Genomic DNA, 15,810 nt, shown 5'->3' with positions numbered 1-15,810 from the left:
AGCCCCAGGAGGCCGTGTCCCCAGGCCAGAGCAGTCACAGCCTGCAGCTGCAGATGGATTCACCTGCAGGTCCTCTCCAGTCCTGACACACTTGGGGAGCTGAGCCTAAGCACTGAAGTCTGTGAGAAGTCAGTCCTTCAGCTTTGCTGCCCTGGGAGAGACACATATTTGCACTCACTGTCTGCCTCTGTATATGTGTGTTTGTATAAAAAATGATAAATGCTGTGAACTGTACCTAATGGGATGCTGAACAGCTGTGCCTCATGGAAGTTCTGCTAATCCTGTACATTAAAGTAACTTTTCACATTATGTACCATAGTAAAGCCAAAAGGTACGTGAAAGCAAAATGATTAGCAATCAAGCCTAAAAATGCCTGCCCCAAAGTGTCTAAAATAAGGGAGAGTTGTAGGATTGCTTTCTCCTTGTGGAAGCACTCAGTGTTGCAAATGATTCAGTTGTTATCTCTGCTGAGAGAAGACAAGCTTCCCTAGGCCAAAACCCTGGGCAAAGGGAAGAGAGGTGTTGCAGCTTCATGAAGAGGATGATGGTAAGGCCAAGACTTGTGAGCTACAGCTACCAAAATGGTTGCAGTACTGGAGAGAGAAGCCCAGCAACACCCAGGCTGATCACAGCCTCCTCCAAAGTGCTGCTGCCTTTACTTAAGAGCAAGGTCCTTCCTGTACCGAAAGATCCTGCAGGATCCTGCCCAGAACAGTAGAGCAAATTGGTCTCAGGAGCCCTTTTCACTGTTTCAGCTTCAAAAAGGAAGATGTAGTTTTGAGGCCATCAGTGGTAAAAAAACTCCCATCCCTTCTGAACGGAGAAGGATTTTTCCTGATGTGAGGTTGATTATACAGCTGGAGAGGAAGGGATTTGATGAAATGAATATATCAATTGATATCTTTAATAATATAATATACAAGTTCATATCCTGATATGTAGACACAAACTCATGTAACCTAATACGTTCTGGATACTCTACTGTATTCAAAAGGCTTTTTTTGAGTCTTCAAAATGTAATGAAAAGAAGAAAATTATTTTGTTAGTTCAGACTGTTCCTCTTCTCAGTCTACTGCCAGGACTGGCAAGTTAAAGGAATTAACATACCTTGGTGAGGTCTGCTTTACAGAAGCTGAATAAACATCTAAGATAATCATTTCACATTCATGTGTGATAAACACTTGAGGAACATGCATTTGCCAACATCAAAGAAGGAACCGAGCTACACAGTTCTCATCTGCAACTTTCAGGCCCTGTCACTACGCCACCAGCAATGGCCAGGAAACCCTGCTGCAGACACGCAAGCCTCCTCTTTTCTTACAACCGTTGCCACTCACTGTGCACAACCTACCAGTCACTGATCCAAAGCAAAACACCCTGTCCCACTGGCCATACTCCTCCTTTGGCAACACTCATGGTGGGTTTCTGCATGTGGCTGTCTAGCAGCATTGCAAAACCATCTAGGAAATGTCTTCTCTCTGTTGGGGAACTCTTTCTGGCAAGTTTAAGTCCTGATAGTCTTCCAAGTAGAGTTTGATCTCGAGTGCCTTTATTGGCTCTAACATCTTCAGCTTTTTGGTATTCTTTTTTAAATGACGAGGAAATTCTGCTTTTTCCTATCAGCTTACAGTACAATTTCACCTAGGACAAGTGAAGAAAGATCTTTAACAGTGACTCTAATAGACCCTTATTTGTCTCTCTTCCATCACAGAATGCACTAACAAGATGCCCCATTTACCAATAACCACAATCACTGCAGAATCCTCCAAATCTGACAGGCAGGGGATGAGAAGCCAACACTGAAACCAATGTATCCATAATCCCAAGTACACATGCTACAGATCGATATGCTTTGTTGAGTACTTGCCACATGAATGCAATTAAAACCTGCAAAGAATTTAATCAGGCCACAGAAAAGTATTCAAATGCTTCATATAAATAACAGATACAATATAGTCTCTTACTGTATGAGATGACAGAATTTCCCCTTGGATGTTCTCAAAGAGCAGACTGACAACCTCAAAAACTTTCAGTTTGTAAAGAACTCAGCATACATAAAGGTGAGAAATTTGGAGAAAGGAGAAGGCAACAAGCAAAAATGGATGGGAAACGGGGCGGATTCTGAGGTGGAAGGACCATATCTCTAATTATTTAATAATTTAATTAGATTTGCAGCATTTATAGCCAGCTCCTTTTTGCAATTCCTTGTCTTCATTATTCTCAAGGACTTGTCCATCCTGTGTGTCCTTTTGTCTTACAAGGTCACTAGCAGTTTGAAATGTGGTCTCTCTATAAAAGCAAAAGGCTATTTTAAATTGTGTATTTCACATGTTCCTACTTTCCCTGTTACTTTTTCACCATTTCTGTCCAACTACTTCTTTGACACCTCCTCTTGAGTGAAAGGTCAAATCAAGGAGGACAAACAGAGCAGCAAACTGTCTTCTTCGAAGATGATTACAGGATTCCCTTATAGACCCACCCTGTTAGCAAGCAATGAGCCTGAGGAAAAGCTAAATGGCAAATCTCTACCTTAGATATCTGCTGTTGAAAGTGATCAAAGGAAAAAAATACAGGTCCTGGAAACAAGCAGCTTTGATTTGGTCCTCCTGTGGCACAGGTTTTATTAGCACAGATTAATTACTGTCTTGACAGCTTGTGATGGAAACTAGATGAAACTGGATTGAAATGTAGCAGGGCTGCATGGTGAAGGCCATTGTTGGTAGGCTACCAAATTTATACAATGATAAATTTGGAATGAATTGATAGATAAGAGATGAAGGAAAACATAGGACAACTTCATGACAAAGAAAGCTGTGGTTTTGCCTTTATTTTAGAACAACTGGAATTAAACACAAACATAGTACCTATGTTTCTGGAAACCCTTGCATTGTAGATCACTGGACACCAGGAGTAAACTACAGAAGGATCCCTCTACACTTGTCCTTTTCCAATAGACTTCCTTAGATTTGCATTACAGCCACCACTGCAGAGTTCAATCTGTAGATAGGCTTCTGGTCTGATGTCATGTGGCTTGTGTTCAGACTGGGTTTTATTTCTGCTTCTCTGATGGTAGTCACATACAGTGCAACGTAACTCACTGAGCACACGATGATTCTTTTTTTTTGTTTTTTCTTTTCTGCAGATAGTCAATACCTGTGTTCTTCTCACTGATTCACTGACTGCTTCCCTTTCCTGAACCCTGGCTTTGTGGGTGCCAAACACTTCCAGCATTTGACCCAAATCAGTGCACAAGACATACACTGCAGTTTTCGGACACTGAGCTTCACGTAAACATAGAGTGACACAAGCAGTCCACAAGCATCATCTTCTGCTGGTCCCAGATAGATACCAGCCCTCATCACTTCGCCCTGGTGATCTGCCAGCAGAACAGAGCCTGCTCTACCTCTCCTCTGAGATGCTGTGGAAATAAACACTGCAAAACCGGCTGGTCACGCAAGCACTGTTGTGTCAGTGTGCAAGATAAACCCATAAGGAAACATTCATTCTGTATAGAGTACAGTTTGAGTCAGGAGCCCAAAATAACACGTTTTGGGTATCTGTTCATGCAGTTAATCCTGTTCAATGAAGCAAGAGACCAATGAGGAAAGTACAGCAGTCACAAAAACCAATTTTGTTGATAAAGCAGTGATTTTTAAAAAAATATATTTCTGGTCACTCATGTAAACTCGGATTCAGTCTGTTTTGAGGCAGACAAGTTAACTAAAGGGGTGCAGAGGTACCTTACGGCCTTGCTCCTGGGTGTGTTTGTTCAATGTAAAAGGGCACATTCTTTGGACAAAACACCACACGGTGCGTGGCTTGTGGGTCAGTATTGGCTTTGATTTACGTTTTGTTATTTGCCATTAGAAAATAATTTCTCGGGCTAGGCTGAGGAATATTACAGTCACCCGCAAATCATCTGACCTACCAAGGATGTGGTCTCCTTGGAAATAGTGGTTCTGTCCCACCCCAGCAGGATTCCATCCTCACCTCCCCCCCCCCCCCCCCCCCCCCCCCCAACTGATGCACCTCTCCACACTCTCCTTAGGGATTGATGGTGTGTGTCGCCTCCTACCCTCAGATATTAACCGCAACGCCTCCGGGGAGTGAGGGCCTCGTCACAAAAGGCAATGGCTGGTCCCTCAAAATGGTGAGGGACCTCTTTGCAGCCCGTGTCCGTACAGCTGTCCCCAGGCAGTGGCAGTGTGACACCTCCTCCCCTCTCAGACAGCGGTGGCACAGCCCCCCAGCCCCCGAGGGGGAAGACACACCTCAGTCCGTGCTACCGCTTTTGCCCTCCCTCTCCTTCATCCCCCGCAGCGGTACCTGAGCCCCCCGTCCCTGAGGGCCCCCCCAGCTGATGCGCACCCTGTCGCCTCCCTCTCCCCATCCCCTTCTCCGGGCGGTGTGACAGGGCGCGGCGGGGGGAGCAGCCACCACCGGTCACTTCCGTCCCCCCGGAGCCCAAGCGCCGGCCGTTCCCGGCGGCACCGGCGCTCCCGTCCCGGCAGGACCCCCCGCGGGGCCGGGGCAGCCCGGCGGCGGGCGGCGGAGCGGGGCGGGGCGGGGCGGAGCGGGGCGGGGCGGGCGGCCGCGCAGGCAGGGGCAGGGCCTGGCGGGGGCCACCCCGCAGTCCCGGGGAGGGGTCCCCCCGCGCCCCCCGCGCCCCCCGCGCCGCCTGCAGCGCCTACCCCGTCGGCGCTGTCTCTCCCCCGCTCCCGGTGCCGTTTTCGTTTAGCGGCGACCGCGTCGAGATAGCAAATATACGAGGCGAATTTCCCCTATTAAAAAAAAAAAAAAAAAAAGTGTGTGTGGGGGTTTTCGAAAAAGACAGGGGAGGTTAGTTTAAAGCGCTGGGATTAAAGGTCTGTGCTAGTTTCAAGAGCTCATAAAACGGCCTGAAGGATGCTATTTTGCTGCAGTCTGGGTTATTTCAGCCCACAGTTGCACAACAAACCATTTAAACATTTCAGCACAAAACAGATTCCATTGTTGGGCTGCACATTAAAAAGTGTTATTCGCTTTGAAGTTTTTGTCTAATGGCTCTAAACTGAAAGAAAATGTTTTCCTATTACTTAATTCAATCATAGCGAAGAGGCTTGGTAAAAAGCCCACGGATTTTGCCCAAAGTGTGACAGAGTTCTCTTTGTGTTTGCTTATCCTCTGCTGTCACACACTTTAATTCGCCTCTCTTTATCTGGCATTCAAAACTTTCTTCAATGACATTCAATAAGGTCCAGCGGCTGGAAAAAAAAACTAGTTATTTTTTTGGATATTCTTTCCCAGTAGCTTTGGGCTTGGTGGGCATTCAGGAGCTGTTAACCCTTTGCCTCCCTGCAGCTCGCAGCCCTGGGGTTCAGCCCCTGGGCAGCGGGAATCCCTCGGGCTGAGGCTGAATGACCCCCCCTCGGTGGCTGGCCACTTCTCAGCGGGGAGAGATGCCCCTTCCCGGGGGCCAGCTCCTGCGGAAAATGTTTTAAATTGCCAGTTCCTTAAAAACAAAACAAAACAAAACAATCCAAAGCCCATTAACGCTTTCAGGGAAAGGACGCTTGGAAATCCTTTCTAAATCATTGCGGGACTGAGTTTTTACCTAGCATTCGTTTTTGTTCGCTCTGTATTTTTCGCCATTTATTTGTGCACATATGCACGTTTCGAGGCTCGAGCATCAGCACTATCTCGGCAAAACTCCCATAGATTTCAGCGAGAAATGCGACTGCAGGCAAAACCAGCCTCCGCAAGCCAGAGGCACGGGAGTACACTGCTTTCGAGGCTTTTCCTTCCCTTCATTTAAAAAAGTGCATTCGGTTTTGAGGCGGGCAGGTTACTGTAGGGAGAAATCTCCCCACATGTTGACGGGAGTCGGCGGGTGCGTTTGTCTTTTTTTTCCCGTATATTAAACGGGAAAATCAGGGAAGAAAATGTATCCCGAGGAATTTTTTTTTTTCCTTATTTGTTAGCATTCCTTATTCACCTACAAAATCAACAAGCTCCCGGGAGCCCAGCGCCGAGAGCTCCTGCGCGGACGGCGTGCCGCTGCGCGGGGAAGTGCCGGTGCGCGTTAGCTCAGACGAACGCGCAGAAATTCGCTTTGGACGCGGCGAGAAGTTTTGCAGATCCCTGTGCTAAGAAATCCAGACACCGCCGGGGTGTTTAAGCTCAATCTCATTGTAGGGGAGAAATAAGCCGTTTCGCCGTCGGTCCCCGCAGCCCCAGGGACTTCCCGGCGCACTCGTGCGTGGCGCGGAGCGGCGGTGCGGGGCCGGGGCCGGGGCTGGGACCGGGGCCGGCGCACGTGGAGCGCGACGGTGCGATGCCGGGTGTTACCGCTAAAACCGGGCAGAGGGGCCGGTATAAAGAGGTGCGGGGCGCCCCGAGCGCCTCTTCTCCCTCCGCTCAGGCGCTCGCCGTGGGCACCGCCGGCACGGAGCGGCGTTCTGCGTGTCGGGGTTTCTATAACCGCGCACCCCGCGCTGCCTGCGGCGCTCCGTGGCCGTTATCCGCGCCCCGGCGCCCACGCCCACGCAGGGACCGGGCGGACGCCTCTGCCGGTGGAGGACCGGGCTGGTACATCTCGGCGGCCGGGGGTTTTCGCCCGACGGCGGAGACGGCGATAAGCGGCGCGTCCCGGCACCGGGCTGGGAACAAAGACGCGGGGCTGGGGCCGGCGGCGGGCGCGGTAACGGGGACCAGGCAGCCCGGCGGCGAGGGGCGAGAGAGGGGCCGGCGGGGCTGGGGGGCCGACCTGGTGCCACAGGTGGGAAAGGCGCCGGGGGGCTGGCAGGGGAAGCTGGCGCCGGCGGAGACCGCGGCTGCAGCCGGCAAAATAAACAAGGGGGAGCGGGCTGAAAGCTGCGCTGAAAGCGAAGGAGAGCTATAAAGAGAAAGAAAAGAATATTAAATCGCGAGAGAATGAGAAAATAACCCCGCCAAAGGGAGAGGAGGGGAGAGGCCGCCTGCTACGGCGTGGGTGGGGTCGACAAGAATAGAGTACATTATGCAGTTCATTTAGTTAACAAGGGAAATAATGAGGGAGCGTGCGGCGTGAATGCCAAGAGAAGAGGCACAGAAAGCCTATTGAGCGCCCCGGCGCCGCCATCACATGGCGCGGGCGCTATTTAAAGCGGGCGGGCGGGCGCCGTTCAGCACCACTCGGGCTGGCCAGCGGCGCTGCGCGGGTGCTGCGCGGGTGCTGCGCGGGCGCTGCGCGGGTGCGGCGCGGGCGCTGCGCGGGGCCATGCCGCGCTCCTTCCTGGTGGACTCGCTGGTGCTGCGGGAGGCGGGCGAGAAGAAGGGGGAGGGCAGCCCGCCGCCGCCGCTCTTCCCCTACGCCGTGCACCCCTCGCACCCGCTGCCCGCGCTGCCGGCCGGCGCCTGCCACGCTCGCAAGGCCGGGCTGCTCTGCGTCTGCCCGCTCTGTGTCACCGCCTCCCAGCTGCACCCGCCGCCGCCCGCCATCCCCCTCATCAAGGCCTCCTTCCCCCCCTTCGGCTCCCAGTACTGCCACTCGCCCCTGGCCCGCCAGCAGCACTCCGTCTCCGCCGTCAGCGTCGGGCACGCACCGGCGCTCTACCAGGGCGCCTACCCGCTGCCCGACCCCCGGCAGTTCCACTGCATCTCCGTGGGTAAGGGGGGCACGAGTGGGAGGGCGGGAGGACGCCCGCATGCTAACGGCGGCAGCTGCGGGCAGGTGACGGGGGTCCCCGGGAGGGGCAGGACCCAGCCGACGGCACGTGGGGCGGGGGGGTCCCTGCCCAGCGCCCGCAGGCTGGACGGAGAGTCCCGGCACCTCTCGCTGCCGGTGCCCCGGGGGACGCGCAGGGGAAGCCCCGCTGCTGCCTGCCGAGCCTCCGGGCCGGGCGGTGGGAACGGGGCGGGAGATGGCCTCGGCACCCCGTGAGCTAGGGCTCCGGCCCGGCAGCCGCTTGCCGGCTCGCCGTCCCCCCCCGCGCGGGGGAGGGAGGGGTGCGGCCCCGCAGAGCGGGCGGGGGGGGGCTCAGCAAGGACCGGCGGGTGCTCGGTGCCTGCGGGGCGGGCGGCGGCGGGCCCGGCAGGTCCTGACGCTGCGCTCCGCTCCGCAGACAGCACGTCCAGCCAGCTGCCCAGCAGCAAGCGGATGCGCACCGCCTTCACCAGCACGCAGCTCCTGGAGCTGGAGAGGGAGTTCGCCTCCAACATGTACCTCTCCCGGCTGCGGCGAATCGAGATCGCCACCTACCTGAACCTCTCCGAGAAGCAGGTGAAGATCTGGTTCCAGAACCGACGGGTCAAGCACAAGAAAGAAGGCAAAAGCAGCTCCCACCGGGGCGGGGGGGGCGGCCACAGCTGCAAATGCTCGTCCCTTTCCACCACCAAGTGCTCGGAAGACGACGAGGACTTGCGCATGTCTCCGTCCTCCTCGGGGAAGGACGACAGAGGCCTCGCAGTCACCCCCTAGCCCTCCGCACGCCCACCCCGGCTCCCCAGGAACTGTGGCGAGAGCAGGAGCGGGAGTCCTGCCTGCTCCGGTGCTGAGATGCAGCCGAAGGATTTTATACCGTTTTGTATAATCTGTGTAATTTACGAAGGACTTTCTCGCCTTTCTAGACCCCCCTGCGGCCCAGGGGCGGGTGTCCGTGCGCCCTGTTGTAAATAAACGGCTCCCTAGGACCCCAGGCGTCCCCCAGTAGTGGCTGTCTCACTTGTCTCCCCGCAGGCGCAGCCCCGGGCCCGGGAGGCTCCTCACAGACATCTCCGCGCACCGAGACAGGCGCGGATGCTGCGCGGCGGCGGGCGGTGCGGGCCGCCCAGAGGGATGCTGTCCCGGGGCTCCCCCCGGTAACTCGGCGGTGCCCGAAAGCGGGCGGACGGGGAGGTTCGGGGACTGTTTGGGTTATCTTTTTCTTTATTGTTTTTTTAATTTCAAAAAAATTTCTCGATTTTGTTTTGACTTTGTCGCTGTCGGCGCGCAGCTGTGGTTGTATCGTTCCGTCCCTCTTCCCCCCCGCCCCCACCCCCCCCCCCGGAGATATTTATTTATTTATTTATGTGCAGAGAAACGGCGATGGCGATGATAATAATGATGTTGATAACAATAAAAGCTCGTTGGTGGTTTATTTCCTTCCTTTCACGTAGAAAGCAGCCGCTCGGTGTCCGCAGGCGTGCCCCGGGAGCACCGTCCCTCTCCACCTCTCTCCTCTCCGCCACAGCCCGGCACCGGGACCGGGACTCGCCCGCCCCGGCGAGCGCAGCTGGCGGACACTTCTCCTTTCTCCGGACCGCGCTGAAGGTACGGGCTGCGGGGAAGCCCTGCCCCATCCCGGGGGCTGTCTCGGTCCTTCCCGCGAAGCCGAAGGTCGGTCTGGAGCCCGGCTGAGCTGAACGCCTTTCCCTTCCCATCACGCCACCCTTCCCACTCGCAAGTCTGCGGGAGAGAGAGACACACACCTATAGGTACGGCTATAGGTGAATGCCAACCCTCGCCTGGCGGCTGGGTTCGGGTCCTTTCTCCAGGTGCCCGCAGCCGCTACCCGGGAAGGATGGACTCAGCCTCCAGTTAACCCGCCGGTGCCGGTGCCGGTGCTGGTGCCGGTGTCGGCCCTGCTGGGGATCCCGCCTGCACCGCCACCGGGCTCCGGCAGCCCCGCTTTGCCGTCGGGGAAGCAGCGCGCCCGTTTTTACGCGCGGCTTCTCGGTGGAGAGCCCTGGCGGAAGAACAACCGTCGGGTCCCGCAATCCCCGGGGGTCCCGAATGCGGCAGTGCCGGACCGGCATCTACCTCCCGAGGGTGCGGAACCCCCGGGGCCCCGCGCTCCCGCCGCCGCTCCGTTTGCACAGGGAAAGGCCCTTTGTGCGGGGACGCCCACTCCCCTCGGGCTCACCGGGACGCGCTCTCCGGTGGCCCGCAGCGGCCGGCTCTGCACCGGCAGCCGGTGCCCCCGGGTCTCCCCTCGGGGCCGCAGAGCTGCACCGCCTGGCCCCGCGGGTTTCATGCCTTGCAGCCTGGGGAACGTGCTTGGGTCCCTGGGCTGCCATCGGTCCCTGCCCGCACCAGGATGGGACCTGCTTTTCATCCCGGAGCCCATCTGAAATAGCCGAGACCACCCGGAAGAGCCAGGAACGGAGATATCATCCGCCCCGGGAGATCTCCGTGGAGAAGGTCCATGCGGCTCCGCACACGGGCTGAGCTCGGTGTGGGGAGCTGTGCGCTTGGGATCCCCGGGCACCGAGGGTGAAGGCAGACCTGGTAAAATTACCACTGCCGGGACAGCCTCAAGTCCTGTCCATAAAACAAACGTGTCACGCTCTGCCCTTCCCAGGTCCCCGCAGGTCTTTTCATAGCTGTGGGGCCGGGAGACCCACAGGCTCCTGCAGCTCCATCCCACGGGTGAGCAGAGAGCACGACCCCGCAGACCACGGTGCACTGTGGACCTCTCCTCTCCTCTCCTCTCCTCTCCTCTCCTCTCCTCTCCTCTCCTCTCCTCTCCTCTCCTCTCCTCTCCTCTCCTCTCCTCTCCTCTCCTCTCCTCTCCTCTCCTCTCCTCTCCTCTCCTCTCCTCTCCTCTCCTCTCCTCTCCTCTCCTCTCCTCTCCTCTCCTCTCCTCTCCTCTCCTCTCCTCTCCTCTCCTCTCCTCTCCTCTCCTCTCCTACCCTACCCTACCCTACCCTACCCTACCCTACCCTACCCTACCCTACCCTACCCTACCCTACCCTTCCTTCTCCCTCTCCCTCTCCCTCTCCCTCTCCCTCTCCCTCTCCCTCTCCCTCTCCCTCTCCCTCTCCCTCTCCCTCTCCCTCTCCCTCTCCCTCTCCCTCTCCTCTCTGGCCTGCCTTCACCCACTGCCTCCTGTGACCCTTAGACCTCCAGCTTCTCCATCCCCACTTCCTCCTCTGCTGGTTCCCCACATAGTCAGGCTGAGACGGGATGGCCGGGCAAGCCAGTGGTTAGGACACACTGTGGGCAGCATCTTTCTGGCTTCTTTTCTCACGGCTGTTGGGGATGAACTTGGCAGATGAGGGGCCAAAACCTGACCTTGCTACAAGAGTCAGTCAGTCTCACCTGGTGCTTGGTCCCGTGATGTTCCCCGTGTGTCCTTCCCCAGTGGCCCAGTTCCAACAGGAAAGACCACTCAGGGGACCCTAATTGGCTCAGCAGGGCCCTGCAGCCTCTCCAGCCTTGGCCTCTCTTGCTGCTCACATTTACCAGACTTGCTTTGAGAAGTCACTTGCAAAATAGAGCCAGAAATAGCCTAACGTGAGTTTACCAAGGGGTTTGGCATCCTCTTTAACCGGGCACTGGCACTGAAGTCAGCAAGCATCCGTAGAGGCGTGTGTGTGTGTGCTCCTTGTGCCTTTCAGCGGCGTGGGTTTGAGCCAGTTGGCTGGCAGTGGGATGTGAGGGACGCCAGTGCTGGGCATTTGAGTGCTGTTACTGAGGTGCTATTGTGTCATTTGTGTTCAAACACTCGACATCCTTGTCTGCCAGGAGTTTTTCACCCTTGAGAGGGATGATGAGGCAGCGACATTGCCCACCCAACTTGCTCCTCACTCCCCATCAAACCTGGGCAGCAGCATGCAGGCACCTGGGGGACAAACATATTTTGTATTGTGGGACCAGAGCTGCTGGCCTCCTTCTGGGGAGCAGGTAGGAGATGTTCTGGGTGTGTGGATGCAAGTTCACTAGCACATCCTCACTGCAGGCACAGTGGACATGGGCTGTGAGGAAGAACCTTGCAGTGACACTGTCCCAGCGGGTGCACACATTACTGAGAGTGTGTGCACATATGTGCTGCTATCCTTTATGGACTGAGTTTGTCAGACAGACAATTTAGGACTAATCCTCAGCCCTAAAAGGTACCTCATATATGTAAAGTAGCAAAGAGAATTCCCCCGTATGGTATAATTTTGTCTGAACAGCAGTAGAGTATTACAATGGATGCCCCCAACGAGACAGTATTAATATTCTCCAATACACACTAGCCTCTGCTGCAGACCCTGTGTACCTTGCAAAGCCCAGTGGGGCTCTCAGTGCACTTGACAGTCATTATGCCACATCCACATGCAGAGATAATCCCTCCTTAGTTGGGCATTTTTCTAATTTAGTGAGAAATCATTATGGCAAATGCTCAGAGTGTCATTTTCAAGGACTCTGAGGTTGGGCAAATTAAAGTCATTTTGCTGCGGGAAGAGCGTGGGCACCTCTGCTAAAGCGAATGTCATAACACGCCAATTTTCAACTTTCTATCTCCAGCCATTTTGACAACAGGTTTCTGAAAGTTACTTAAGCATTTTAGCATCTAAAATGCCCAGTCTCTCCCGATTGCAAAGGGAACCACATTTGCAAATCCACAAAGAGAGTTTGAATATTTTCCAGCATATACTTTTTTGACCATGTTTCTGTCTAGAAGTTGAATTATTTCTGCCCTAGCATGCAAAGAGGAGTCTCTTTGGATGCTGTTGAGGTTTTAAAGACTCCAACCCAGAGCAAAGATGGCTATCCTGGCAGGGGAAGGAGGACAGAGGATGATGCTGGTCTTTGGGGCTCCCTTTTCCACCCATTGGCATTGATGAGTGTGGGTGTCCCACATCCCATCCCATCACATACACAACCACTCTCCCTTTACCAGTCCAGGCACAAAATATGAACATGAGAAATGAAAATGCAAATGAACATGAGAAGTGGAAAAAAAAAAGGTTTGGAATGAAGAATCTTTTCAACACTAAATACCTGTGTACTTAGAGCTATCATAATATTCATTTGCATTATTTAGCTTTTATATTTGTGTGATTTTGATTTTTATCCTGAGATGTCATTTCGTTCCACACAAAGGCTGGATCAAATAGATTTATGGTCAAAAGCATCTATTGGTACTTTAAGTGTTGTTGCTCTTAACCACAAAACATTATTAACCCAAGAATTTCGTAATTCAGTTTATTTACAGTTAATGTATTTACACAGTGTCAGCTCTGGGCTGACCCCATGGATGTGGAATAGTGTTTGGAGTAAACAGACTGGTTCTGCTTCAAAATAGCATTACATCAGGGGTAGCTGGGTGTTTCTTTCACTCTTGTTTACTTGGAATGAATCTTACCTATGAATTTACTGGGGTAACAAGGCTTCATTTTTAATCCTTAAATTCCTGAGAGAGGCTATGAAATTTGATTCTGTAATGATGATATCATTTTGTCTGTGAATGTGATTACTTTAAAATATAGATGGGTGTTAACTGAAGACCCTAAATAAAATGGTTTTCTATGATATTCCCAATGATTTGAAGACAGGTACATCAACAATAGCTATCTCTCAATTACATTAATTTTGAAAGTGTTTTTGCTATGAACACGACATACTCATTATCAGGATGTAATTATGCAAGATCAGGAGATCTCCTAGGATACTGACACTGATGATGACAGCAAATGGCTGGGCCTGTTGCTTAATGTGGCTGTAGATAGACAGGAGTGACTGCCTGGTGCTGGACATCTAATTACTCTGGAAGTACCCTATATCTCCATATACTATATAACCCATATATACTCTAGTATATATACATTTAAAAAAATAAAAATAAAGCCCCCAAACCCTAAAAGAAGTAGTAGCAATGATCATAAACAGAAAAAAATCTTCATTCTCAAGTTTGCCATATCCCTTTTCTTATTCTGTTGTAGCTTTGTCAAATTTCCCTTTTCCCTCTTGACATTTTCTATTTGGCTTGTTCTCAACAAAGGACACATGAAAAAGAATGGATTTTCATCGTGTATTTACTACCAGTCTGTATAGACCAAATTTTAAAAACACATCAAAAGAATCTCAGGATGGACCCAAAATGTGCCTCGGAGACAGTTGCTCCTGTTAGACCTGTGCCTATTCTCTTCCTCAGTCTCTGCTTTCCAACTATTGTAAGTATTACTATCAGTCGCAGACTATGAATACATTACTTCAGGCATTTTGCAGCCAAATGGGTAGTGGCTCCCATGCTTAAACATAGCTGTGTACTAATATTTTAGATCTTGGGTGGGAGCATCTGGTCTAGATTGGCCTCCAGTTGCTGCTCCGGAAAGACCTGGGTTTGCTGCAGGTAGGTCCCTTCTGCCAGTCTGGTGAGGATGTCAGATACTCCAGCACATCTGAAATAGCAGTAGGCACACATCCAGGGACATGAAATGGTTCTTGACAGGAGAATTTACACCTGAAGCACAAGGAGAGCAGACAGATACAGCCAGATTGCTGGAGAGAACGCATCATAGCACTGACTTCCAGTGCAAATACATCTGGATGTAGCTTGATTTTAAAAGATTTAAATATCCTGTGTGGAGGGCTAACTGCCTCTACTTGACAGATCCTGGCCTGGGTAGGCTACAAAACTGTGCAGTGTCTTGGATCACACTTGGTTTTTTTAAAGAAACCCCTTTCCAGCCAATGCTCAGGTAAATACCAAAGAATACCAGATGGCCCATACAGACCTGCAAGATGTGCATATGGGTGCTTGGGTGCTTTGTAATGTGCAAGGCAGAGCAGAAGAATTAAACAGAGAACATAGTATGGTAAAATGTATGCCTGTGTATTGTTTGGGTTTTCTTTAAAGTCATATTCATTTTGCACTTAGCATGATACAAACCCAGAGGAAATCCACTGGAATCAGTAACTCTGGGGAGAAAACGTCTCCACAAGCCAGGTGGTGCAAAGGAGGTACAGGGACTGAATTAGGCAGGGAAGATATTACCTGAAGAGTGGCACAAATATGTACCTGGGAGCCATCTCATTCAGTCTGATCTCTGATCTTTGCACTAGACAAGACTCTTTCAGACCAAAGCTGTTGCTTTACTGGTGTCCACATCTTGATGACTGTACAGGCGTAGCTAGAGTGTCAGAAGGGCTCCTTGCCTGCGGTGGTTGCTAATAGGAGTGACAACTGGGGTGATGAGGATGTAGAAGATGATGGACACATGTCTGATCTGTAAGGGTGTCCCAGACCTGTTCCAAGGTCGTGCTGGAGCAATTAACTCTGTCATTTTGCTGACTTGGGTCAGCTACGCTCCATGCTCACAAAACCCTGCCTAGCTTGAAGGGGGACACAGCACACCATCTGATCGTGCTGCTTCACCACAGAGCAATGTTCAGATTGAATTCTGTGCTAGTGCTTGCAGGTATTCAATTCTCAATGCTGGAAAAGCCACCAAGGCTTATTATGGATGTTACATACACAAGTGAGGAGTTGAATTTTCAATGAAGAGTGTGAATAGCCATGTAAATAACCATGGGCAGCATCTGATCTGAAGAGGGTAGATATCTCACCAGATTAGATATTTCACCCTTGGTGTTTACCACTGGTATTTGCTTGTGTAGTTTATCAGATAAAATCATCATGTTATAACCTGGACTTGGAACAACTGAATTTAAGTTGCAAGCTACATCTTTTTTGTCTTTTAAAACCCTGTTAATAACTCTTATTTTGGTTATTTGTTTGTTTGTTTAGCTTATAATGTGCTACCACAGCACACTGTCCTTGTTTGAATTTTATCTTAGCTCTAGTTCTTCTATGGTGTGCAGGTTTCTCTACTTGGATGGGAAGGAGACAAGGCATCATCCCCCCTCCGAAGTAATGGACCAGTGTTTTATCCACACGTGCTTCAGAGGGATTTGTGCTCTTCATTATTTTAGGTGTTGGTGCCAAAAATGCTCCTACCGCTGCACTGAGTCCTGAGGCAGGAGGCACACTTAAATTCTGTACCCGAGTCTTCTCACTGCTTAAAGCTGAGAAAGAAAAATAATCCCACATTAGATATGTCTGTTTTATTGGAGATGTGGCTTTGCCGTTCATGCTTGGCATG

At 52.1% G+C, this 15,810-nt stretch overlaps 1 protein-coding gene across 1 annotated transcript; it reads left to right on the top strand.

Annotated features, from left to right (window-relative positions):
* The first annotated feature begins 7,237 nt into the window (after nucleotides 1–7,237).
* On the top strand, nucleotides 7,238–8,681 carry GSX1 (GS homeobox 1). Its single transcript, XM_074816981.1, has 2 exons — nucleotides 7,238–7,625; nucleotides 8,082–8,681. The coding sequence occupies exons 1-2, from the start codon at nucleotides 7,238–7,240 to the stop codon at nucleotides 8,435–8,437; spliced, it is 744 nt and encodes a 247-aa protein (XP_074673082.1). The 3' UTR covers nucleotides 8,438–8,681.
* The last annotated feature ends 7,129 nt before the right edge of the window (nucleotides 8,682–15,810 follow it).

This window comes from Strix aluco, chromosome 2 (genome assembly GCF_031877795.1).
Source record: "Strix aluco isolate bStrAlu1 chromosome 2, bStrAlu1.hap1, whole genome shotgun sequence".
NCBI lineage: Eukaryota > Metazoa > Chordata > Aves > Strigiformes > Strigidae > Strix > Strix aluco.
Note: the sequence above shows the minus strand (reverse complement) of the source record. Positions and strands in the feature narration are given on the sequence as shown.